The 26,177-nt window shown below is 49.5% G+C and overlaps 1 protein-coding gene across 17 annotated transcripts in view; it reads right to left on the minus strand.

Annotated features, from left to right (window-relative positions):
- The window catches only part of MACF1 (microtubule actin crosslinking factor 1), a 312,440-nt gene extending 287,132 nt beyond the window's left edge, over positions 1-25,308 (minus strand). For 16 of the 17 annotated variants that reach the window (XM_081054961.1, XM_081054954.1, XM_081054959.1 and 13 more), the window contains exons 1-2: positions 25,183-25,308; positions 22,021-22,292 (exon numbers count right to left, since the gene is read on the minus strand). In XM_081054961.1, coding sequence (XP_080911087.1) covers positions 22,021-22,240 — 220 coding nt within the window. In that variant the 5' untranslated portion in view covers positions 22,241-22,292; positions 25,183-25,308. Of the gene's footprint in view, positions 1-7,963; positions 8,245-22,020; positions 22,293-25,182 lie in introns of those variants that run through there. The other variant, XM_081054952.1, reaches the window with a different exon arrangement.
- Between the last annotated feature and the right edge of the window lie 869 nt (positions 25,309-26,177).

Raw genomic sequence — 26,177 nt, forward strand, 5'->3', positions numbered from 1 at the left:
CTTTGCTGCATTACTGCTTCCACAACCTTAGTTTAGCCCTCCCTAATCACTCCCTGCCTAAACTACTGTAACAGCCTCCTAACTGGTCTGTCACCAGTCTTGACCCTCTCAATCCTCCTTCACACTTGCCAGAGGGGAAATATTTCTAAAATATAAATCTAATCATAGCTTTTTTTTTTTTTGCATAAGATCCTTCAATGGCTCCTAAAACCCTGCAGCCTAAAGTCCAAACTTTAGACAGCATGGCACACTGTCAGTCAACATTTTAGTACTGCCCACTTTTCCTACCTCATCTCATTTCTCTTTCCCTCACATCCTACACTCCAACCTCACTAAGAAGGCCCCATATTTCGTTTCCTCAAGACTCCTCATCCCCTTACTTCTGGCCATGCTGCCCAGAATGCCCTCTCCCTGAACTTTTTGCCCAGAGTCCCAAATCCTGTAGGTGACAATTCAGTCATCTCCTCTTGGATGCCTCCCCTTCACCACGAAAGCACCCGTATTTACCTACACGATAGCATTCCCTACACTGGATGGTAATTGTCAGTTTACCAATATGTTTCCCCCATTAAACTGTACGATCAGAGAGATGCAAGGACAACAGTTTTATTTCCTTAGCCCTTTGCCTACTGCCTAGTTCAGAGGAGACATGTAATAAATGTTTATTAATTACATGAGGGAATGCATCCTCCAAACAAACCCCCTGACACCCTGGGAGATTAGCAGTTCAAGATATAATTGAAGATTTTAGAGAGGACTTAAGAGGATTTCTTATGCAATTCTTGGCTGGGCTCCCCGGAAGCATACAATGAGGTCGTCCACAGTGGCTAGAATTGGTGTGCTGGGGTACTCAGCACTGCTAATTTAAATGAGAAGTAGAGACTCAAGCACAACCTTCAGTCATAGGTTCAAATACATAGCCCTATCTAACAAATTCAAAATGGAATAAAATCTTTAAAAGATTTTAATACAAAAAGAAAGAGGACCTTGTTTTGGAAAAGCCATGAAGGATCATAAGTTTTTTTTTAAGGCAAAAATCTTCTAGAAAAGAGTAAGCAATGTTGTTATCTAAATTTAAGTCCCTGACCTGCCCAAAATGTCTCTCAAATATATCCCTCTCCTCTTTACCAACTATCTAACCTCATGACTCAATTAGAGCAGATCCCCACTCTCATCGGGCCGTGACACAGCCACTACATTAGTCCTGCCCACCGTGGAAAACGGAGGTTCCTCAGACTGACGTTCATCAGGACTTCTCTCCCTGTATTCCTAACCTTAATATCATTGTCTCAATGCTTCTAAGGGGCCCACCCCACTCCCCATTACTCCTTCCCCAAATACAGTATCTCCTTGTAGGTACAAGTAGAATGCAGTGTACTAAGTGAGCTGATTTCATTGTTGTTGACTGACTAAAAAAAACACAGCCCCCCCCAAAAATCTCTTCCTATCTGTCTCAATCGAACATGCTCCTACAGATTGAAAACCATCGAAACTCCAAAAGACACTTAAGCAAGCTCATTCTTTTCATCAACACAAAGGAATTATATTTACCTTTCTGAACAAAAATCATGACAGAAATTGGCTATGGTAGGAGACAATCCAGCAGCACAGCTGCCAAAGCCCTTGTCCAAAGATGCTGACTGATCAATTAATTTACTTGTCCTCGGCAAGGACCCAAATCATCCCTGATAACTGGCACATCCCTGATGACTGACTGACACATGGTCACGCAAAAGAAAGCAATTTTGAGCAGAGAAAGAAAAATAAATGCTTGTGCCCAATGAGAGCAGACTTAACAGTGTAACACAAATTTATGGAGCCACAGCAGATTAGGTGTCAGGCTGGCCAGAAAGGGCATATCCTTGGGAACTCCATTCTCTCCAGGCACAGCACATCTGTCTATGTTGATCGGCCTGCCTCTCCACCCTCCCCCTACACACACACACAAAACTAACGAAGGTATATTATCTAAAGCTTTACATACTTTCTTGTATTTTTTATAATCTTCTACATTAACACATACTTTTATAATATGAAAAGGAAATTATTTTAAAATATAACTTGAAAATGCTGCTATGATTGCCTTCTCCTGACAGAAATTCCATCAACCACATACAAAAAAAAGTATACAAAGTCCCTATGTTATAAGCGCATAAAACCTTATTAGGGGAACAATTCTAACAGATGTGAGGCAATACAAGAATAATACAAAACAGTATGTAGTTAAGAGACTAATTGAGAGGTAGACATTATAAGAGATCAGAGAAGGGAAAGGTCAATGTCTGATAGAGTAATGGGAGAAAGTTGCATGGAGGACACAGGTCTGATGTTTACCTTCAACAGAAGAGATAAGATTTGAATAATCAAAAAAGAAAGGGAGAGGAGGGCACTCTAGGAAGACAGAACACACAAGCACAGAGGCAGGTATGAGGACCTAGGAAGACCTACTGAGACCTGTCCAAAGGGAGCAGAGAGCTATATTGGGCATTAACAGTTGACACAGGTATGCAGAGCAAGTCAAATTATGGAAAGCTGGACACAAAGAATCAGAGATTCATTGTCATTTATTCCAAGCACTGGGAAGTTCTGGAAGGAAAAATAATGTTTTATTAGAAGTAACAAAAAAAAAGTTGGAATAAACATTTTTAGATACTGCCAGCCAAGCCAACAGGCCTGAAAGGGCTCCTCCAGTCCAGGAAATTAGTAAATGTCACTGGTAGAACCAAGACAACAGAGACGTAAACACCCATCAAAACCATGAAGAGCAAACGCAGAGCTTTAGCACACCACACAAGCTAGTCACAACACGGCTCAACATATAATTACCAGAAACTGAAAGGGCCAACCGTATTAAGTAAAAGGAGGAAAGCCTGGGTGTTTTCAAGACCACTAAAAAAACACACTACAAACTCATTTTGCAACCCATAATTATTTACTTGTGACTTTTGATCTTGGGATGTTTCTGTTCCCAGATGCGTACTCAAGTATTCTTTCTACCATGAGCTCTAAAACTTGAAATTGGCGCTGAAAAATACCAGGACAATAAGGCTTCAGCTGATGCATTTCCCTGGCCTGTATTATGTCAATTACCAAGCAAGCCCAAGACAAAAGTTCCCATAAGTGTTGTTAGCACATGCGTACATTTTATGATTTCAACAGCATGTATGTGGCCAAAGCTTGTGACTTCCCAGCAGAAGAACTTGGTTCACTTTCTGAATTAAGAGTCCACGTTCAGAAGCAGCAATTGTCCTATTTTTCTGTCTAGAAGCTATCCACTTCAATTCAAGGGTTGTGTTCTAAAAAGGAACTTAAAAACTGAATCTACGGGCAGCCAGTTAGCTCAGTTGTTTAGAGCGCGGTGCTCTTAACAACAAGGTTGCCAGTTGGATCCCCACATGGGCCACTGTGAGCTGCACCCTCCACAACTAGATTGAAACAACTACCTGACTTGGAGCTGATGGGTCCTGGAAAAACACACTTACAATAAAGTTTTAAAAAAAAATGCTGAATCTATATTTAACCAAGAGGGTGTGTATATGAGTATCACTTTGGTAAACAATACCAAATCCTCAGCCTATATTTTCCAACCAGTGTGTTAACAAAACTACCACTTTGCACTACATTGCTTTTGTATAAAATTTCAAAGTGATTTATATACCATGAAACCTTTCCCATACGGGGAAAAAAATTCTCCACAGAGCACAGATTTGAAAACGTAGGCCACACAAGGTATGTGACTTATAGTTCAGAGACTAAAACTAATAATAATGACACTAACAAAGTGTTTTCACAATTATCTCAACCCAAGTCACTGCTCTGGTTTTAAACCTTCCTCCTGTGAAACAGTGTGAAACTGTCACCTAGAAGTCTAGATAGACCCTGGTGCTTGGACGATAATGTAAGTCTCTATGCCTAAATTTACCCATGTGTTTAATACCTTCCTTACAGGATATTAGAAAGATCAAATAAGATAATGAATATAAAACTGCTTTGTAAAATACAAAGTATTATATACATGAAGGTTTTTCTAAATATTAATGGCCTAATACGTGCCAATAGCTCACTTATAGTCTCATGAATCCCAAGGAGTTAGCATTATCATCTCCATTTTAACAGATGAAAAACTCAAAGATTACAAGTTAAGCAACTTTTCCAAGGTCGCACAACACAAGTTAAGTTGCAGAACTAGGACTGGAGCGCAAGACTAAGAAAGTCAAAGCCTAGTCTCCTTCTACTATATCTACTACGCTGCCTTGCTGGTTTTGTACATTAAGTAACACACAGACCCTTCACTCCTCTCTGTGCAGGAAGTTATGTAAGTTCTTTTCTGTGATACGATGAACAAAAATCAGTCCTAACTATCTTCATATAACCCATGACACCTGGCACGAACTCTTAAGTTTTAAATACCAGATAGTCCATGTTACCAATGTTTAAATGTGAATGTTCTGTTTTATTCCTAGTCCAGCCTGACAGGTAAAGACACTTTAGACTTTAGGACTTTGTGAAAACAAAGTCTAATTCTGCCTGACCCGACCTCCATATTACCCTTTCTGCTTAATCAACCACCATGAACCTAGATTGTTTGTTTTTAAACCTTCTCACTAAAACCTAAAACTATAGCCACATGTAGCCAGCTTCTACAACAGACTTTGTCACCATCCTAGAAAAATCAGGTCCTGGTTCTCTTAGTACCTCTTGTTTCTTCTTTGTTTCCTCTGGTGTTCATAAGGATCTGAATCTACAGAGAGGGACTTTGTGACTGGCCCATATCATCATCTGGATGCAATAGTCCGCAAAACAATGCACCTCTTTTTTCTTTGTTTCTATGTTTACTAAGCAATCATCTGATTACTAGCTTTATAAGCACTTTGGTACAGGGAAAGAGTGCCCCAGACAGAGATGTAAGTATTCCAACCATTGAACAGGTACGTCCTCTATTATGAATCAATAAAATTGGCATACGAATTGTTGCTTTTTGAAAACTTTCAATGAATGACTCCCCCACTGCCCATGATATAAAACCATAGAAGAATCTGGACTCAGAGCCCTTTACAGTATCGTGTTCCCATCAAAACTCTAGCCCTTTAGTCACACCCAACTACTCCATCTTCCTCAAAGCCCTTCATTCACTTTCATACCTTCATGCCTTTGCACATATTATTTATTCCCTCGGCCTCCTCCCCTCCCACCTCCTCCATCTGACCAAATTCCATTCATCCCTAAAGGCTCACTGAAGTGTCACCTCCTTTGTCAAGTCTCTCAGTGAACCCAAGGGGAGAGATTCAACCCTCCTCTTGCTTCCACAGTACTTTCCACACACCTCTGTTCTAACACTTAACACAGTATTATAATGAGATGTTTGTATATATCTTTCCCTTCCTAGATGTGAACAACCAAGGGCAGAAAACGGGTCTCATTCATAATTCTGGCATCTCCAGAGCTTAACATTCTGTTACCTCTAATAGATATTTAATAATTGTTGGAAGACTGGAAGAATCAAGGACACACCCTGGCTCTGTTGGTTGCTGCTCCCTCTGAACTGTTAGGATCCAGAGTTATAATCTAATACCTCCTCCTATTTGCTGGCCAGTCAGACTCTGAAAGAGCCTTTGGGATATTTAGGAAATGAGAGAGAGTGTTTACGTCCTTGATGAATCATCTAATCCTGCCAAAACCATGCTCACTACCAATGTACAGAGAAATGGTTGCCAGGCACAATTCTGGAAAATCTATGCTTGACAACCATTCCTAATACAGCTATAATAAACTGTTCTACGTCCTTACACTGCAAGTGCATCACTTCCCTTCTCACCTTTGCCCCTTCTAGGGGCATTTTATGTAGCTGAAAACTTTAGCTCTCCTTCTGAATACAAAAATCCTCTTTCACTGGTAGAATGGGGTACTACAAATGAATAGCAGCAGAGAAAGATCCAAATAATTTGGTGGCCAACCAATGAGAGTCTGGAACCCCATCATCATCAATATTTCCCCCAAGTCTCCCCAAATCGAATCCCTGGCTTTAACCTCACAAACTACCTCCCCTGATCACTCCATTGATTCCAGCTTAGGCAAACAGTTCTCCTATTAAGGCAGTAAAGAGATTTCTGAGTCTGGAAAATGCAGGAATTCCCTACAGCAAAGTAACAAAGGCCCGGATGCTAATCCATCCTGACTTCCCAGTGAGAATGGTGCAGCGGGGAGGGAAGAGAAATTCTTCTGCACCTATCATAGAACAGACTGCATGACAACCTCAAACAGCTCAAGTTAATCCACTTTGGCCAACCATTTTTGACTCATTCCTCCCCTCAAGAAAGAGATCTGTGTCTGGGAAGGATCAAATTCCTATACGTCTGATCAAAGTCCTTCAGAGGAAAGCCAAACTGAGTGAGACAGCTAAAAAGGACCGAACACCAGAGGCCCGTCCTGGAACAAGCCCTACTTCCCCCTTCTTTCCTAGTTTCATACGCTAGGAAATCCAACTTCCTTTCAGCTGGAGGCCACCAGCAACATGATCTAGTGAGGTACTGAGATTTTTTTCACCTGTTTTTGTTTTAATTCTGCCGGTTTTTAAAGCTGCCACCAAACCCGAGACAGGCCCAGAGGATCCTCCCTCTGAAGAGCGCAGTGTTACTCAAAAGCCTGCGAAGGAAACTTAATGGCACCGGTCCCTTAGCAGCATTTTTTTCAATGAAGTTCAGCAGCACAATCTAACCCTCTTTGTGCTCTGAAACGAACCACATGTCTTAAAAGACCACAGGGGGTTGACAGAAAACTTGCTGCAGGCAGGAAAACCTGGACAGCTTACAGGAGCTGATGCAGAAGGGAACAAGTAGAACTCCCTAAGCTGGTTCATTTTAGCATTTCATTTCTCTCTCTCCCTCTCCGGCTGCATTCCCAAGCAGGGCTCTAATGCCACAAGGAAAAACAAGGAGCATTTTACAGCTTCTTCATTAGTTTCCCTTCGCTGGGTAGGAGTCGTAAACAAGTATGCTGGACTCAGTCAAAAGGGCTGAAGTTTCCTCTCCTTCGGATGAAAAGAAACTAAAGGCCCAGTCACAAGGGCCCCAGCTGAATCAAAGAGGAGAAAGTGCAGCCTATGGAGTTTCTGGGAAGATCTCCATGTCTGTGGAAAGCACAAGGGCCACACAAAGCAAAACCCCAGAACTGGATGTGAAAAGATCAAGGTAGGGGCTCCCAAGGCCACGCATCCCTGGCTGCCACGGAAGGGGCAGCTGCAGCAGTTCGGGCAACGCTGTCCCCAGACCCACTGGCCTGTCAAAACTTCCAGTCTTCACCCCAGGCTTAGGTGAGGCATTAACCGGCAGCACTGCTTCGGAAGAGGGCCTCCCGGGGCGGAAATCCGAGCTCCCAAACAAATCCTGACTTTTGAGAAAAGAAGCAATAGACCCCAGCCCCGGTCAGGCTCGACACCCCCGGGGAGGTGGGTGAGGGGGGGAGGAGGCCTGGCCGCCAGAACTGCACACTCACGGGCACCGGCCCCAGGAAGCCAAGGGGGTTCCCACTCGGCTGCCACGCGACCGAAGGGAGCCTGAGAGAGACAAAAGGGGGCGAGGGACCCTTGGCCGGCACGCAGATGTCCGCGGCTCTGCGGGGCAGAGCCGCACAGGGCGCAGGATGGGTGGCTTCTCCCCGTCCCCGCTCCGCCTCGGCAGCTCCCCCCAGGAGGAGGGCTCCAAAGCCAGCCCTGGTCTCGCCTCCTTCCAGCCGGGCCAGATAAGGGCTAAATAATGTAACCAGTGCTCTGGGAAGCGCCGTCGATGGTGCGCGAGAACCGCTGGGCTTTGTCCCAGCTCTGTGAGTACCCTGGGCCGGAGAAACGGCGGCTCGGAGGCCGGCCCGCCGCCCGGGTGGGCGCGACCCCGCCCGGCCGCCCCACCTGCAGCGGACTCGGAGGGCCGCGCCGCGCCGGCCCCCGACCCGGCCCCGGGCCCGGCCGCACCTTTGTAGCGCTCCAGCACATCCTCGTACGCCTGCACGAACTCCTTCTCCTGGCTGCGGTTGGCCGGCTGCTGACCCGGCACGTAGCCAGCCATGGCCGCCCGCGCCGCGCTCTCCCCGGGCTCCGGCCGACGCCGGTTCCAGGCCCGCGCGCCGAGGCGGCCCCGGCCCCGGCCTCGGCCCTTTGTGCGGCTGGGAGACGGCAGCGGCGCCCTGGCTGTCCGCTCTCCGCCCGCGGCGCCCGGCCTGGCAGTCCGTCGCGTTCCGCTCCTCAGCCCGCTCGCAGCCCGCCGGCCCCGGCTCGCGTTTCCGCCTCCCCACCCCTCGGCTCCGCTCCTCCCTCAGCCCGCCCCGGCGTGGCGGCGACGGGCGGCGACGGGCGGCGGCGGCGGCTCCTCCTGTCAGCAGCGCCAGGCCCGGCCCGCTCCCCGCCCCTCGCACCGCCGCCTCCGCCGCCCGGCGCGTCCTCGGCCCGGGCTGCGACTGGCTGGGCCCCGTCTGCCCACACGGGTCCCCCGGTGGCTGCGCACCCGCGCCCGCCGGGCACCAGGGGCCGAGCCCGGGGGGGCGGGGGTGTTCGGCGGGCGCCCGGCTGAGCAGGAGGCCGCACGCGCGCGTCAGGGTGAACGGCTGGGCCGGCCGCGCGGGCGGGGAGACCCCGGAGCCGGCGCCACGGGGTGGGCGGGCGGCCCCCTTCGGAGCGGACCTCCACCCGGAGCTGGGACAAAGGACGGCGCCCCCGGCCGGAGAGCGACCGAGCTGGGCCTGTGCCGCTGCAGGAGAAGGACCTGGAGGCACTGAAAGGAGCGGAGAGAGCCAAAGACCTAGCTGCCTGAGACCCCGCGGCTAGACCCGGTCGGAACGAGGACAGGGCAAGACCCGGACGGGCTGCAGTACGAGGCCGAGGGAACACGGAGACCACAAAGAGCCCCAGGAACAAAGGCCTTTCCAGAGATGGAAGGCACACCTCGAAATGAGAGGGCAGACCGAGCACCACGAAGTAAACCAGGCCAAGGGGGCAGAGCCCGAGGCCGAGAAATGACAACGGAGGGAGGAAGGAGAATAGGATTCTCCCTGCACCGTGGGGTGAACAAGAGGAGGGACCCAACATGATTACACGGTGACAGCCATTCCAACACTCAGATCAAAAGGGAGGAATGTAGGAAACCGAGACGGAACCAGGACGGTTAAGGAACAAAGAAAAGGATTCTGGCGCCCTAACTAGTCAGGAAAAGAAAAAGGGAAGCCAGGCATTCTCGGTCAGGGAAAAGGAAAGTGAAGAAAGGAAGCTGGTAAATATGCGTAGGGATTTATTTGGGACCACTTTGAGGAGGGAGTTACCAATGACATCCCATCCTCCATTCAGCTGTGGATTCATAGGCTGCACTGGGGCCAAGAACCGTGAATGAGGAACTCAGGGAAAAGGCAGGTGATCTTTGCCCACAGCTGCCCCCAGCCAGCCATCATCCTTCCCAGCTTCATCAAGTCTGTTAACTAGATGTTTCAGGGGGTGGAGAAGTGGTTGTGGGCAAACTAATCTCACAATAACATCACATTTGCAAGTAAAAAAAGAATTCATGCAACATTGAGCAGCCAAAATTGGGACTTGGGCTTCCATTACAGTTCCCATTCTCTCGATTTTTAATGAGCAGCTTCTTACGGACCCTTTCCCCCCCTCCCCACCCCACCCCCACCTCAACACCGCCATCCCCAGGGACAAGGCCTGCGTCTTTGTATGCTATGAGTAGTGCCAAGTATTTGGTCAATGCTCAGTGCATTAATAACAAGAAGAAGAAATGATGCTTTTCACTAATAGGTGCACACTGGTGCTTTCCACATCACAGCAAAGTCAGAAATCGGGTGAGCAAGCCATTAATCATATCTTTTTCCATCAAGTTTTGCTGACCTGCCCAAGTTCTAGGCAGAGAGATCATACAGGGAAGGGCCACAAGAGGACAGACAGGGAGGATCTTGGACAAATGCTCATGTCCTTCCAGTTCAATCCTTTGTGCTTAAAAAAAGCTAGTTCACAGTTTGGTGTCAGCTGCTAATGAGCTCAGTTCAAGAAAAGGAGGTGAATAAGCTTGAGGTTTATTCTTTTTAAAATAAATAAAAGGCTTTTAGTAGAAGATGCAGGATGAAGGAGCTGATGATTGATGGCATAAGCACATTTTTCATAAACAGCAGAGAATATAGAAATGCTAACTCTGGGGATCTTGACTGTATCAGTGCTGAGTCATCTGCATTTCCCATATTATTTTATACCGGTAGGGCTAAGAAGGCCCACAAATACACACACACTCACCTCCACCCTCACCCCTGAAACAGACATCTCCTCTTCATTTTCATTAAAGAGCCCCTCCATCCCCTCCTGGGGCTGCTGCATGTGCCACATGTGCCACTTTTGAGCAGATTCCTCAAGAATTGCGACTGAGGCTCATCAAAGGTGAGGAAAGACAAGGACGAGAAGGGAGAGCGAGTCTGTTCTGGGAATCAGGCTTTGTGGAAGGCCTGAAAGGCTTGGCGGGCCAGGGCAAGGGGTTGAGATTCCTGTTAAGAAACGCGGTAATTAATGAAGAAAGTTCTGGTTTGAGTTGTGGCTAGTTGTTACTTGGGCTTCTCAGACTCAAGTAACTCTCTCGACAAGACTTGCATTTAAATGTTTCCATGAGATTTTGAAGTAATGCATTCTTCTAATGAATGGAAAGGGGGAACTCCACATGTTTGGCTGATGTTCCTGTTTTACACAGAGAAAATTTTTACAAGGAGAGAGGAACAAAGCAGCTTCTGGGGGGATGGGAAGAAGGAAGCCTATGAAGGGGCGGTTTTTGTTTTTTTTCCAAGCGAGTCTAAATTTATAGCCTGACCACACAATTGGGACAGCTCTGAGGCTTCTCCTTTTGGTCTATGATTTTCCTTTGCTTCTGATGGCACGACTGCTGTTGCATTTCTAAGGAGGCTGCAATGGGGGAAGCAGAAGGAGGCAGGATGTGCTCAGAAGGGCATCTAGTGGGGGAAAAGGGTAATACAAGTAAATAAAACCCTATTTTTTTCCTGGGTGACCTCCCCCACCTAAGTCTCTCAAGTGCCCCTCTCCATAAGGCCCAGCCACTTTGAACTTCTTTCAGCTCCTCAGATGTGCTCTTGTGCTCTCTTGCCTTCCCACCTACTTTTCTCCCGGGCTGTAACCCTTCATTGCTCTCCTCTTTTGGCCTGGCTCACACCTCTGCTGAAACTCCCCCTGGGAAGCCTGCCTCGATCCACGAGACTACTCCCCATTTGGTAATATCTGACACCCTTGAAGTTATCATTCAGTGTCTTTCATCCTTACCAAATCATTAGTTGCCGGAGACCTGGGGTTGCTGTCTGTCTTGTTCACACAGGATTCTTAGCCTCTAGCAAATGACCTGGCACATATAGGGCACTCATTATATATTTGTTTAAAATTTTGATTAAATGCATGAATAAGTGAACCAGATGACCCTAAAATACTCAGCTGCCTTGTGGCTTCTGAGTAGCTAGGAGGCTATGTATGGTATTTAAGAAGAAAGTATGCTTATCTCTCACAGTATCCCTTATCAGTGCCTGGAGTTCAAAGTCCTCCATACTTTGACGTCTACCTTCCTTTACAAGCTTATCTCGCAGGATACCCTCATGTGCAGCATCTTCCCCTATAATCAAACTCTGAGCCTTTGCCTGGAATGTCCTCCACCCACCAACTCCACCTACTGAAATCCTACCCATCTTGAAAGCTCACCCTACATAAAGTGATTTTCAGTGAATCCCAGTAGAAGAGGCTCTTCTCAAAATCCCAACTGCATTTTTTCTCTTCCATTCCTGGAGCACCCACACCTAAGGTAGGTGTCTGCACCACTGCCTCAACCTCCTGGTTCATAAGTTCTTTGAGGCAGAGACATCTATTTCATCTTTTTTTCATTACAGGGCCTAACACAATGCTTTGCACTTAGTAGATGTTCAATAAATATTTGCTGAGGGCATGAATGCCTCACCGAAGTCATGGGAGTGGGGGATGTGGGCTAGATTCAAGATAATTGAGAATCCAATTCAGTGTCCACTCAGTGGCCAAGAGCAGAGGGCACTTCATGTGCAGAGATGAAAGAGGGAAGTGCAAAATTATTTCTCCTGTTAGCGCTACTCCTCCAACCTCTAGAAGGTTTACTCCTATCACTTCTTCAGCTTGGCTCATGCTGCATTATTTTACAAGTGTTATTGATGCTTTATAAATAATTTGCTAATAGAGGTTGTGTGTGTGTGTGCGTGTGTGTGTGTGTTCTCTCTGTTCCTCCTTGCAGGGGTAGGCTGTCTCCTGAGTTTTTTATGTTGCCCAACAGTAGCTGGAAGCAGACACTAAAGGGGTTGCCCCAAGCCAGCTCTTTGAAGAAAATCGTCTAGTTCTAGATTCAGGAGACCTGCCTCCAGGCTCAGCCCCACCAACCTTTCAGACACTAACTTTGGCCATCCCAGTCAAAAAAGTTCCCTTTCTGTCCAGCTGCTGGAAACACTAAGTTTTGCCTCAAGTTCCCAAATCTGCTTTGGGGTGGGAAGCCTCTGCCTATCATCATGCTGCCCTCTTCTGTTCAGAAAGTGCAACATCGCTAATTTAAGAGGCCTGGATGGTGCCAGCCACCCAGGAAGACAAGATCCCTGCCACCCAGCAGCCCGGCACCCTGTCACCATAGCAACCCTCAAAATGGTTACTCAGCCATCTGGGTTACCATAGCAACTGGACAAGTCTCTCTACCTCAGTCTCTTCCTAGGCCTTCTCCCCTGGCTTGTCAGAGCCAATGCCAAAGAATGTCCAATCCTTACTCAGGGACATGAGCAGAGACTGGACCCCTGATAGGCAGCTGTCCCAAAGGGGCGTGGAATGCCTCACCAGCCCCTGGCTTCTGAGGCAGCGGAGATGATCGGTGTTCAGGCACTCTGTGAACCTTGACGTGCAGTGCAGATGTTAGCTATTATTAAACTACTGTTCCTTGTAATGGGGGAGGCACTGGGTTGCCGGAGGCATAGAGTGCCATTCCTAGCTTGGCGCCTTACTGTCTGGGAGACCTGGAGTAAGTTACCAAACTCTCTGGGTTTCTGTTTCCTCTACTGTAGCACATGTGCCTCCTGAAGTTGTTTGGAGGATTGGGTCAAATAAAGCATGTAAGATGCCAAACACAAAGCCTGGCATTTGGAACAGATCAATAGTAGCTAGAAAAGGTATTGACCCCTCTACTATCTTCCAGCCTCTCTGTGAATGTAACTATTTTATTTCCTCTCTGGAAAGAATCAGGCTAACATGAGCCCCTGCATACTCAGCCACACCCAGCCTCTGTTCTCTGGGGCAGGAGAGGGTCTCACCCTGTGTGGAGCCTCTGAGATTCCTACCAAAAGGCTGCAGGCAGGCTGTACTCGGGGGAACTGGGAGGTTCCCCAAATTAGGAGGTGTGGCTCCTCCCCTCTACTTGAAACAACATCTCTCCATCCAATACTACCTCAGGGTGGAAACTCTTACAGGGGTGGTGACAGGCAGGCGGGAAACTGAGCACAAATCTGACAGGCTCTAGAGCAGTGGTGGCTACTGTTCTTGATTAAGATCAGAGTCACCAATGATGTAGATGCCTGATCACTGCACTGTACACCTGAAGCTGAAGCTGAACAATAATGAATGTCAACTACAATTTTACATATATATATGTGTGTATATATATATATATATATACATAGTTACAAGAAGTGGAGTACAGCATTAGGAATAGAGACAGTGGAAATGTAATGGCTGTGTGCGATGTCAGAGCGGTAGTGGATGGGGGGAAAGGGGTTGTCACTGTGTGAGGGATATAAATGATAAATGTCTAACTATTACATTGTTTTCTGCACCTGAAAATAATAAAAAAATGTTTTAAAAAAAAAAAAAAGGTCAGAGTCACCAGCATGAGGGGAGGCCTGGGGCACGGGCCCCTCTCATAAGAACAGAATTTCTGTGATTTTTAAAGACTTCAACCCAAATGCATTTCAACTTTAGTCTCTCAAGACTACATCCTCGAAATCCATTTTTAGGATACGTTACTCAATTACTCTGGCAGGGTCCTGATTCATATTCAGGATCTAGCCTGGCTCTGACCTGCTCTAGTGTGCTCGCTTCGGCAGCACATATACTAAAATTGACCTGTTCTAGCCTAGTTCTGTTGCATTCGGGGAGTAGGGCATGACTCTCAAGCTGGAAGGACCAGAGGATCAGACAAACAACACTGAAAGGGAGGTATTACCCCTGGGCCCTTGTGTTTGGGTGTGGAATCTCTCATGACTGCCTCTGGGAAATGGGTCAAGTGGGACTAGTCACAGTCTTCAAATATGACTACTGAGCAGATAAACTGATGTGTTTACTACTGGGGAAAAGGTGCTATAATAGTCTAAAAGTTTGGGAGGTGAAAGTATGGGACTACTGAAACTGGGGAGGCAGGAATAGGGTGTGTGAATGAAATAGGATTGGCTATGAATTGATAATTCTTGAGTCTGGGCCAGGGGATTCATTGTTGATGATTCTTGAGTCTGGACCAGGGGTGTTTATTGTACTATTCTCACTACTTCAGTATACATTCGAAATGTTCTGAAGAATGCAGGGGATTTGGAGTTAGGCCAACCTGAGCCACAGCAATGAACAATTCCAAAGGGCATACTGTACATGTGGTATTCCAGAGGGTGCTTTGCACAGTCTGCATTGGGGACCCCAGCTCCACTCTGCTCACTGGATGACCTCAGACAAGTTCCTTAACTTTTCTCTTCTGTAAAACAGGGAGAACAGCAACTACTTCCCACAGGGTTTATGAGGATTACATGATATATGTAAAATGTGTCTGGATTTCGAGGACGTAGTCTTGAGAGACTAAAGTTGAGATACATTAGGGTTGAAGTCTTTAAAAATCACAGAAATTCTGTTCTTGCGAGAGGGGCCTGTGCCCCAGGCCTCCCTTCATGCTGGTGACTCTGATCTCAATCAAGAACAGCAGCCACTTCTCTAGAGCCTCTCGGGATTAGTGCTCAGTTTCCAGCCTGCCTGTCACCACCCCATGTAGAACTCAATACACAGTAGCTTTTCCAGCTATTATTTACAAGGGGATCCCAGCTGGCATCAGTTCTCAGGATCTCCTGGACTGAGTCCAGAGTTCAACTCCCCAAACCACCCTCTGAATTCTTTAATTCCTAACTTCCACCAGCTGTTCTGTCTTCATTTCCTTTGGTTCCTTTCTACTGAGGTCAAAGAAAAGAGAGCTAGAAATAAGCCAACAGGGACATGCCCTCACTCTTCAGGTTGTCCTGGCAAGTTCCTACTTCTTTTCCAAGTCCCAATCAAATGCTACCACTGCTCTAAGCTAGGAGTGACGGCAGGAGTAGGGGGAAGCCCTTCCCTCACAGAACTTCCTCATAACTCTCTTTGGGCTTGCAGTATACGCAGCGCATGCTGCATTCTAGCTTTCTTCCAGAGGGAAGCTGGATTCTGAAGCCCAGTCTGAGCCTAGCCAAAAAACGTCCTGGAAATATCTGTTAAAAAAACATGATCAATGAGTGAGCAAAAGGATAAATCAACACATTCATCAATTAGTGAACAAGTGTATGAGTGAATGAATGATATTAATGAGAATAGCTAATACAAACCAAGGGCTGACTGCATAGCAGGCACTGGGCTACACACCTTATTCCTACTATTTCATTGAATCCACCCTACAAGACTCTGCACTCTTGGTCCCCCATTTTAACCATGAGAAAGCGAGGCTCCGTGAGGTTAGTAGCTTCCCAGAGTCACCCAAATGGCAAATGATGGAACTGGCTCTCCAACTGTCTGCCAAAGACATTCCCTTCAGTGAACAAATGGAAGAGTGAGTAAACAAGGAAATTACTAACGGCGGGAATGAAGACGGAAGGGCATGGCCAGAGACACACCCCCTGAGGCTCCAGGCAGAATCCTCTCCTTGATCACAAAGCAAAATCTGGTACCTTCTGGGGGCGGGGGGGAGGCACAGAACTTCAGCCATGATCACTCTTCAAGCTACAGGGGCTCCCAGACCTTCTCTGAGACAGCATCCTAAGTCCAGAGGGAGATTCTAGCCAGCAGCACCAGTTCTGCTCCTGCAGGAGAGCCAAGGCAGAGCCAGGAAGCTGGCTGGCTTCTACCTGACAGGTGGCAACAGGCAGACACAGGGCCAAATCACAGCAGGTCCTAGCCGCAGCAACTGGTCAGGCTCAGGATAGCACTTTGGGGATGACGGGTTATTAATACACCCAGGCATGTTCACAGACCTCTTACCAGGGGGAGGACTGATGAAATAAAAGATAAGTGCAGCCCTAGATCGTGCTGCATTGTCAGCTCCTCTGGTAGTCACATCTCGAATCCCAAAGGACAGAAATGATAGCCTTAGGCAGCTCCCAAATTAACCAGCCCTTCCCCCGCATTGCTAACCTCAGTCCTTGGCTGCTCCAAAACAGAAAAGCATGAGTCAGGCTGCCATTCCAACCTTTCTCTGCATCACCTGGGAAGTCCCTAGGAAAACATGATGGAATACCTACAGCATAAAGACGGCACTTTGCAAAGCAGCAACCACCTTCTCTCACCAGCTGGGGTCCCATAGGGACCCTGAGCCTCAGAGAAAGGATAGCTGTCTTTTCTGCTGCCTGCACAGAATTCTGCCCACGTGGTCATTTTTCATCCTTCCAGCTACTGTGACCCAGATTTACTTTCAAAGAGCTGGAGCTGAGCTGGTCGTGTGTAGCTACAATTCATTCTGCCCCACTTTCAGGAAACTGTCTCCTGCTCATCTCTCTGCTACTGAAACCAAACTCCAGGACAGGGCCAGGGACTCTGAGGATAGATACTGCCAGGAAGAAGCAGACAAGCTGGGGAGGAAGGAGCCTCCTCAGGTGCAAAACTCAAAGAGCTTCGGGGCAAAGAAGGTTGTCTGCTCAGGAGAAAGGGTTCCCAATGGAATTGTTTTTAGGGCCCTATTTCCCACTCCTGTATTCCCTTCTTCTCCCCAGTGGCTTGACCAGGAAAAAAAAGTATTTCCATCTGCTCTCTGACAAAGCCCTAGAGTGAACAAAAGGAAGGGATGGAACTAAGAGGCCTCGCTTGCCTGGGGAACTATTGCCTTCCTGGAGTCTCCACTGCCTCTTCTAGTGGCCCAGGGAAGTTACAAGGAATGAGACTGCTAAATGCAGTAACAGGCACGTTAGCCTGTGTTTGTCAAGCACATTCTGGTTCTCATTCAATGATCATGTGAAGCAGATGTCAGCATCTCCCTTTTATACATAAGGAAACTGAGGCTTTGAAAAGTCAAGTCACTTGCCCAAGTTTTCTGACTCCAGATGCAGTTGTCTCCGCAGTGCCTGGCACATAACTGGGGCTAAATCCATTTTTTTTAACTGAATGAATGAATGAATGAGTGAACGAACAAGCATGGAGGTGCCTTCTCAGAGTTTCCATCCTGGAGGACAGACACCTGGACACAGAGGAGCAAATCCCTTCCTCTGATCACGCACTTATGTGCAATGCTGTCTGCCTGGGGGGCAGGCCCTTGAGTGACTCCCACAGCTGAGCTTAGGCTCTGAAAGCAGGAGCAAACATCGGCATCTGAGCTACATTTAACAGCCCTCACTGAGCCTCTAGGTTCTCGAGCCCACCCTCAAAGAGTGAGATCCTGGGGCAACACAAGGAAGGGTAAGATGGGACTCCTGATTACAGTGAGCTCCAGATCTGGTGGGGGAAACGTACCTGGAAACAATTAACTTTAATATAAGACCAACTGAAACAAGGGGTGAGTAGAGATACATTTGCCATCTGACTGGAGAGATCAGAGAAGGCTTCCTGGGGGAGGCCACATTGGAGCAGATGTTGGGGATGATGATTTCATCAGCACCTGCTGGGGGGCTCCTAAGAATGAATCCTATAGTAGATGCTTTCTACTGGTTAAGTAGGAGGCCAGTCTTTAGCCCTGAGTCACTCTGCCCCTCTCTTTCACAATACCCACAGGAAGGTAATTATTTTTCCCCTCTGTCCTCTCAATTAGACTGAGTTCCATGAAGAAGGGACCACGTCTTCAGCCACCTTTGAGAATCAATGCCAAGAACAGGGAGGTTCCTGAATATGTGATACCTGATTGATAGGTGGATGGTGAATCCCTCCTGCACCCGGCCCCTAGCCCAAACATGATCCCCTCTTCCAGACACTTTACTGCCATCTGCAGGAAACTTGTCATAATAAATATACAAATCTACAATGAATGACAGGTATGAATGGCTCCCCCTAGAGTCATGCAGTATACAACCATGTGACACTGTCCCACACCTTGTTTTCCCCCACTCCCCACAAGTTTCAAGGGATACAGCCTTCTTCCCTCTCCCCTTTTCTACCCTATGGGTTGAGCTATTTGCTAGAGTAACCTCCCCAAGTCCCCATTTCCTGTTGCCCCCCACCAATGAGTTGTTCACTAATGACCGAGAATCAGAGGGGAAGATGCAAACTTTCCTAGATCTTTGTCTCTGCCTTTTTCTATAGGCCAGGGTCTTGAAATCTCCCCCAGAAGTGACCAGAAGGTCTCTCTGGTGAGTCTGGAGGCCAGATGAGCTCTTTAGATTGTTATCCACAGAAGATTCAGGTTGGCCTGATTGCCAGGTATTGCCTGAGGAAATGGAAACAGCAATATACTTGGAGTTAGAAGATCTGGGTCTACCAGTCCTGTGTGACTACAAGCAAGTCCCTGAAACCCTCTGGGCCTCAGATTCTAACACATGTCCTAACTAACACAGAGAGTTATTATGAAATCTCTATGTAAACCATAACACTGATCAAGAGAAACAACAAGGCATTCACATTAATGACTATTGTTCCATTTCAATGTGGTTGGGCTTAGGGAGTTGAGAATAGGGCTCACAAATAAATGAGAGAGAAAATGGAGGGAAAGGATGAGAATGAGAAGAATCAGGTTACAGCATGTGTGGAGCCCCTAGAACCTGTTTTGACTTTGTAGACTGAGATCAGCAGCTTTTTCAGCCCTGACATGCCTTTCACTCTGACATGTGTGATTAGCAGGGGTTTCCCATCCGGCGTCTCAAGCACAAGCGAAGCCCTGAGACCAGCTCAGGATGCATATGGGGCCAGGGGAGGGGGAGGTCTCTGTATAGGGTGAGACTGATCCAGACACCCCCACTGGGCTTCCTAACCCAGACCCATAGGGAAAACTGCGGAGGCCACAGCTGCCTTCCAGGGTAAGACTGACTTCATTTCCTCCCAGAATGAAAGTTCTGGCTTCAGAGAGCCTCAGAGCACCCAGGGTCTCCCTGACGCTCCCCTCCTGCACCTAACAGGAAAGAATCCCTGTAGAGCAAGGCTGCCTGTTTAATTATTCTGCTAGAGCCCCCACCGCGTTCTAAAATCGCAGGAAGATTGCAACCAGGCCCTGAAGTAGCAGTCCCGCCCCCTCTGCTGCCTCTCTTCTCTCCTGCTAACTAAAGACACCCAACTGCAGCACACATTATTTTTAACCATGGCAGTCTCCCCGTTTTCAGCCTCCCTAGCCCAGCCCCCTCCTCAAGACAGTCACTGGCAGTGTCAGGATGTAAAGAAGATCAGCATGGATGCCAGAAACAACAGCCCAGCTCCCACCACCCATTTGCTCAGTAGACCCAGTGGTGTCCTTGGGGGCTCAGCCTGGGGATTGAACCCTCTTGAGTCCACTCCACTTCTATTCTAAACTCGGAATGTAAAACAGCAGGCAAATCATCCCATGGGGCTCCTTGGAGAAGACTGGAAAGGGAAATCATCACAAAGGGATCTGTAAGTGATGGCGGAGGGGTGGTGGGCATAAGGAACGGAGAAGGAGGCCTCCACTCTGCCACCTTCAGGAATGAGGGGTGTGTGAGGCCAGGGGCCCCTCAGCCATAGCCCTTCAAGGCTGGGGACTAGTCGAGTTCTTCCTGCACCTTACCAACAGCTCTGAAAACTATTTGCTGGTTGATGCCACAGGCCCAAAAGGGAACAAAGAGTCCCTCCTCCCAGGGCCCCTTACGGCCCACCAGAAAGAGTTCAAACCCTCCAGCCCATCTTCTAGGGCTCCTCCCTGGCAGCTCACTTCCTCTAACAGCCTTTCCTGAGTTCCCTCTGAGTACCCCACAGAACCCTCTCCCTGTCTAGCTTGCCATCACAGTCCTCTGCCTGTCCCTGGATCACAATCTACCGCGATTCTCCTGTAAGCACTCCTTGTATCCAGTCAATACTGGTTGATTTCCAACATGCACAAGGCCCTGTGCACGCAGCTGGGGGTAAAAACATAAACAAGACACAGTCCTAAGGGCGTGACAGGCACCCTGCAGGGTAACTGCTGTACTGTACAAGGGAACACAGAGGAAAGTCTGAATACGAGTGCGAGTGCGGAGGAGGGAGCTTTGGATGCCACTGGGGCATTAAGGACAGAGGAGGCGGCACTTAAAGGAGGAGGCAGGATTCCCGGCACCGTGCAGAGAAGTTAAAGCACAGAGGTCTGATCCTGCAGGATGCACACCTCAGGGGTCAAGGTACAGTTCCAGGTGGCAGGGTGCTTGGGAGTACAAAGTGAAGCTGCAGTGGCAAGCTGGGGCCTGATTTTAGTAGGTCTTTAAGCCGTAGCCTTTATTCCACAGGCAATGATGAGGCAGAGAAGGTTTAGAAGCAGCTAACAGGATCAGGTTTGCATTTTAGAACAAAATACTGCGTTAGTCATTCGGAGGAAAGAGGGCAAGCCTGGAAGGCGGAGACTATCAGATTGTGGGTGGAAGGTCCAGGTGAGAGATGATAAAGCAGAGCCGGGCAGGGGGCATTATTTGAGAGACACAAAAGCCGCAGCAGGATAGGCCTTGGTGTTGGATTAAAAGTGGGTGATGTCACTGAATTAGCTGCAGGCACTGCTTTGTCTACTTCTCTGCACTTTGGCACCAACGCCTGCTGAGAAGCTGAGCACAACCCACCGAGGTAGTTCTGGATGCCTTCAGTGGAAGCAGCAGAGAGAGCACTTCACAAAGTTCCCCTTCACTGAGCCAAAAACTGTGCTGAGAGCTTCGCCTACATTATCTTATCTAATCCTTAAGGCAGCTCTACACAGGAAGCGTTCTCAGGATGGGGAAAGTCTCTTAGGATAAGAGACTTGCCCAGAGTCACACGGCTGGTCAGGGGCAGGACCACAATCTATTAATAACACCTGGCCTCTGTGAGTCCAAAACATGTACTTGTTGCTCTGCCGCTTGGCAAAGAAGCAGGTACCTCTCTCTACAGGAGCAGGCAGACCTAGCCCTTGCACTGTGGAAAGCGTAAGTGTGTACCATACCTTTAGAAGGCAATGTCAGTGAAATTGCCCTCTCCAAAGACTTTATCCCAAGGAAAAGACTCAACAGAAGTCAAGTGCTATTATTCATAAAGATGTTTGCTGTGGCGTTTTCTATTATCGCGAAAAAGTGAAAAATGAGTAGGATTTTTAAAATCATGAAATATTATACAGCCTTTAAAAATGGTATCTATAAAGCCTAAGATGTAATATGAAAAATCTCTTTGATACAAAAGTAAGGGGGAAAAGTTAGATCCAGATCTAGAATGGTACATAAGTCATGAAGGCAACTGCATGGAACATACCGTGTTTCCCTGAAAATAAGACCAGGTCTTATATTAAGGTTTGCTCCACAAGATGCATCAGGGCTTATGTTCAGGGGATGTCATCCTGAAAAATCATGCTAGGGCTTCTTTTCCAGTTAGGTCTTATTTTCGGGGGAACACGGTATAACTGCATAGGGACGGAGGCCGGGAAGAAGTCACAAAAATGAAAACAGGTCTCATGTTAGCATGGAGGGGTTGGGGTGGCAGATTTTCCTTTTTCAAATTTTTCTTTAACGTTACTTCACCGTCTTGCCAATAGTAATAATAAATTTGATTCAGAGAGCCCTGGGTTGAACCCCTCCACTGCTCACCCAGCCAGGGCACAATGGCCCATTCTCCCCTTGCGCCCAAGGCACCCAACTCACTCAGGCATTTCTTACCAGCAACTCTGACCACAGCACGCTCTGCAGGGTCCAGCACAGAATCCTGGCTTTTCCGCTTTTTCTGCTCATGCAGTGGCAGGTTCCAGGGTAAGGTGTCCCCTGGGGGACAGGGAGACAGGCTCCCTGATCGCTCGCTCCTATAAGACCGCTCACTCCGACATGACCGCTCACTCCGGCATGACCGCTCACTGAGCGTTTCTTCATCTGAGGATGACATCGCCCAGGTGGGGACTGTAGCAGCAGAGCCTGGGGGCCCAGGGAGATGTGATCTGGAGAAGAGAGGAATATATGTGAACAGAATGAAGGGGTTGTCTCATAAGGAACTCTGGGACTTGGGAGGCAGAGGTTCTAGTCTTGATTCTGCCACTGACTTCATCGCTTTACCTCTCTGAACCTCAGTTTCTCCATCTGGAAAATGGGATGATGATAATATATGGCAAAACTAATTCACAGGGTTTTGGGGAAATCACATGAGGTAATATATATAAATATATCTATAAATCTTAAAACACTGCGTAGGTGTAAAGGGGCGGGACGGTTAGCTCAATTGGTTAGAGCGTGGTGCTGATAACACCGAGGTTGCCGGCTTGATCCTCCCATGGGCCACTGGGAGCTGTGCCCTCCTTAAAATAAGAAAAACAACACATACAAAAACACTGTGTAAAAGTTAGCTCCTATTACTAGTAACCACTATGATTGTTACCTGGTCCATTTGAAGGATTAAGTTTACAGGTCCCACAGACAGAAAGATGTGGATTCGAATTCTACCTCACCATTTACTAGCTGTGTGACCCTGGGGAAACCATTTAACCTCTTTGAGCCTCAGCATCCTCATCTATAAAATGGGGGTGATGGTAGCACCTAACCTGACAGGGTATATTTGCAAGGAATAAATGAGATCCTGCAGGTAAAGTGCTTAACAGTACCCGGTGTCCAATTAGCATTCAATAAATAGCATCTATTACTACATTCCTGTTCTACTTACCTCCCAGTAATGGTATAAGGATAAAATAGGGCAACAGATGGGAAATATTTTCGAAAAACTAAAGCATGATCTCAGTGGTAGACATGAAACAAAGCATGAACTAGAATAGGCAGAAATTCTTTATTTCTCCCATTCTGTCTCCTGCAGATATGTTAGAAAAAGTTCTAAACGTGAAGCAAGACAGACCTGGGAGTAAATTCTGGTTTGGCCACTTACAATTGGTGGGATCTGGGGCAAGTTACTTAATCTCTCTGAGACTCAGTTTCCTCATCTGCTAATGGGGGTAACATTTCACCTTAGATGATGTTTTAAGAACATAGTGAAATGCAAACGTAAAACTAGCTGGTGCCATGCATGGCACACAATAGGCATTAGAGAACCCATTTGCTTATTTTAAGGGCTGTAGGAATAAATAGCACAGCATGGGGTGGGGAATGGGGGAGGCGGTACAGAAAGTCAGTTTTTCTGGTCAGTTTAGCTAGTGGAATGATCTGAGTGGAAACACAATCATTCTGGGGCCAGCTGGGCTCCACCAGCCAGACTGGGCAGCCTTCCCTCAGTCAGGCCAAGCTTACTTCGCAGAACCATCTGCTACACATGGTGCACCACCCCAACGGCTCCCTTGGAGCTCGGATGGTACATGCCTTCAGCTACCAGCCTCCCTGAAGGCCCCATATCCAGCCCAAATAACCAGTTCTCACTGTAGCTCTAGAGACCATCAGCTTTCTCTTATGGGAAACACCTGCACGCAGAGCTGTAGGAGACAGTGAGGTGGCCTAAATGACTGGACACTATGGGTCTCTGGGCACAGCTCCTCCTGGATTCTAGGAATCTCAGCCTGAAGGCAGCAAAAGGCAGAGACAGCCTCCTGGGTCATAGGCAGATCCCCACCACAGGCACAGAATGGGAACAGATAACAAAAGAAACATCAAACAGTGTAGTAGGCCTCTAGGCAGCCTTGGGCAGACAGCACAGCCCTGCCAGGGCACCTCCTGGCCAATAGCATGTGGGCCCCCTTCCCATGGAACATCAAAAAGGAATCCAGCCACAGAAGGCAGAGAGGAAAGGACCCAGGTCCTGGCACAGCTTTGCCCTTTATCCCAGCATTTACTCCCTCCCCCAATTACCTTCTGGTGCCACCTCCCACCTCTTATAGCAGGTCCGGTGCTGAAGTGACTGCCCCACCTCGGGGGAAATTTAGGCTGTGCTTCCGTCTCTACCCTCAGCCCTGGGCAGGAAACGCCCCTCCTTTCAGACCACCTGCTTCTTCCCAGAACCGCCTATTCCTCCCCAAGACGCCCCATTTTACTACAAAGGCCCGTTCATCCAAGGCCTTCTCCGGGAGAAACCTCCCGTGCCCAGCTGTACCCTGGTCAGTCTCTCGACCCCCACAAACACCTGTTTGACCTCGGGGTCTCGCCCCACCCCTCTGTCACCTTAGTCACTCCATCAATCCGGGATTCACAGGAGCGCGCGCCCACGCCCCCAACCCACTACGAAGGCCGCACGCGGGGTCCGCGACCCGCACTTCACCTGGAGTTCTCCCGCGGCGGCCCTTCCCCCGCAGCTCGCCTCCATCCCCTTCCCCACAGCGGGGATAGGGGCGCGCCGCGAGCCAGGGGTGACACCGGTGGGTTCGCGTGCCCGCCGCGCGCGGCTGACAAAGAGCGGGGCCGCGCCATGCTGACGCGCGACTAGGGACCCAGCAGACAACCAGTGGCCGAGACCTGGGGCCGGGAAGCGACCGTACCCTCCTGGCCCTGCCCGCTCTCGCAGGTCCCTCTCCGGTCCTGGGAGGGCTCGGGGTCCCATTTTGCCGGAGAACACGCCTCCCTTTGGCCCGGGCAGCGCCGGCCGAAGGGAAACCCCAGCTCCGTGCGCTCGGCGACGCCGGGCGCCCGCCACCGGCGCTGCAGGTGAGAGGCCGGGATGGCCGCGACGCCCGAGCCTGTCAAGCCGCCTCCCTTTGCCGCGGGCTACCCGGACTCGGGCGCGGCCGCCCCGCGCGATCCAGCACGCGCCCCGCCGCCGCCGCGCCCCGGGTGCAGTCAGGCAGGAGCCCGCGCCCGGCCCCGCGCCCCGCGCCCCGCGCCCCGCGCCCCCCGCCCCGCGCCCCGCGCCCCGCGCCCCCCGCCCCGCGCCCCGCGCCCCGCGCCCCGCGCCCCGCGCCTTACCCCGGGAGCCGGAGGAGGGGAAGACCGGCGGGCGGCAGCAGCACAGGCAGCGGCTGCGGCGGCCGCGAGGCGCGCCCCGGTCTGGAGCACAGTGGCGAGGAGCGCAGAGGAGCCGAGGGGAGCGGCTCCCACAATGGCCGAGCTGAGGCACCGAGCCCCCCGCCCCCCGCGCCCTAGCGGCAGCGGCTGAAGCGGAGCCCGCGCAGCCGCTCAGCCCGCTCCCCCACCCCCGGCGCCGACGCCGCCCCCCGCCCCCCGATGCGCGCTCCCTCCGCCCTGAACCCCACCCGCGTCTGCGTCCGCGCTCCCCGCGCGCCGTCAGGCGGCCGCCCTGTGCGCTCTGCACGCTGACCCCGGGTAGTCCTGCTGCCCCCGAGCCCTAGCTCTCGGTCCCTCCCCCTCGGCTCCTCCCCTGCGGCGGCGGGTGTCCCAGGGCCAACTCACGCCCCCACATTCCCCGCCCTCGGCTCCGGCTCCCCGTCCACCCGGGCCCCGCGGCCGCTCGCTGACCCTGGCCTGGTTCACCCGTCCCGCCCTCTTGAAGCTCCTCGCCGCCGCTCCCGACCCGTTTTCCCAGGCTGTCGGGCTATCTCTCAGTCCGGGAGCCGGTTCTGGAACAGCCCATTCCCCTGCCTGCCCACTCTTTGCCCTAAACCCTCATTGTGTCCCTGCTCCTGGAGCTCCTGCTTGCGCTCTGGGTGAGCGACCTGCGGGTCCACGTCCCCTCCTGGCTTTGGGAACTGAATGTAGGAGGGACCAGAAGGAGGCCCCATTTTCCCTGCGGGGTAAAGGATAGAGGGGAACCGGCGGGCCCCAGGAAGGAACTCAGACTCCTGTTTAGACAGCACCAGCCCCATTCAGAGCCTTGGAAGAGGCTTCATCCACTGAGAAAACATGTATTGAACTCTTTCTGCATGCTATGCATAGTAATACAGAAAATAACCAGGAGTGCCTTTTATTTTCTCATAGTACAGATGATTGAATATGCCCAGAGA

This window comes from Rhinolophus hipposideros, assembly GCF_964194185.1.
Source record: "Rhinolophus hipposideros genome assembly, chromosome: 8".
In the NCBI taxonomy this organism is placed as follows: Eukaryota; Metazoa; Chordata; class Mammalia; order Chiroptera; family Rhinolophidae; genus Rhinolophus; species Rhinolophus hipposideros.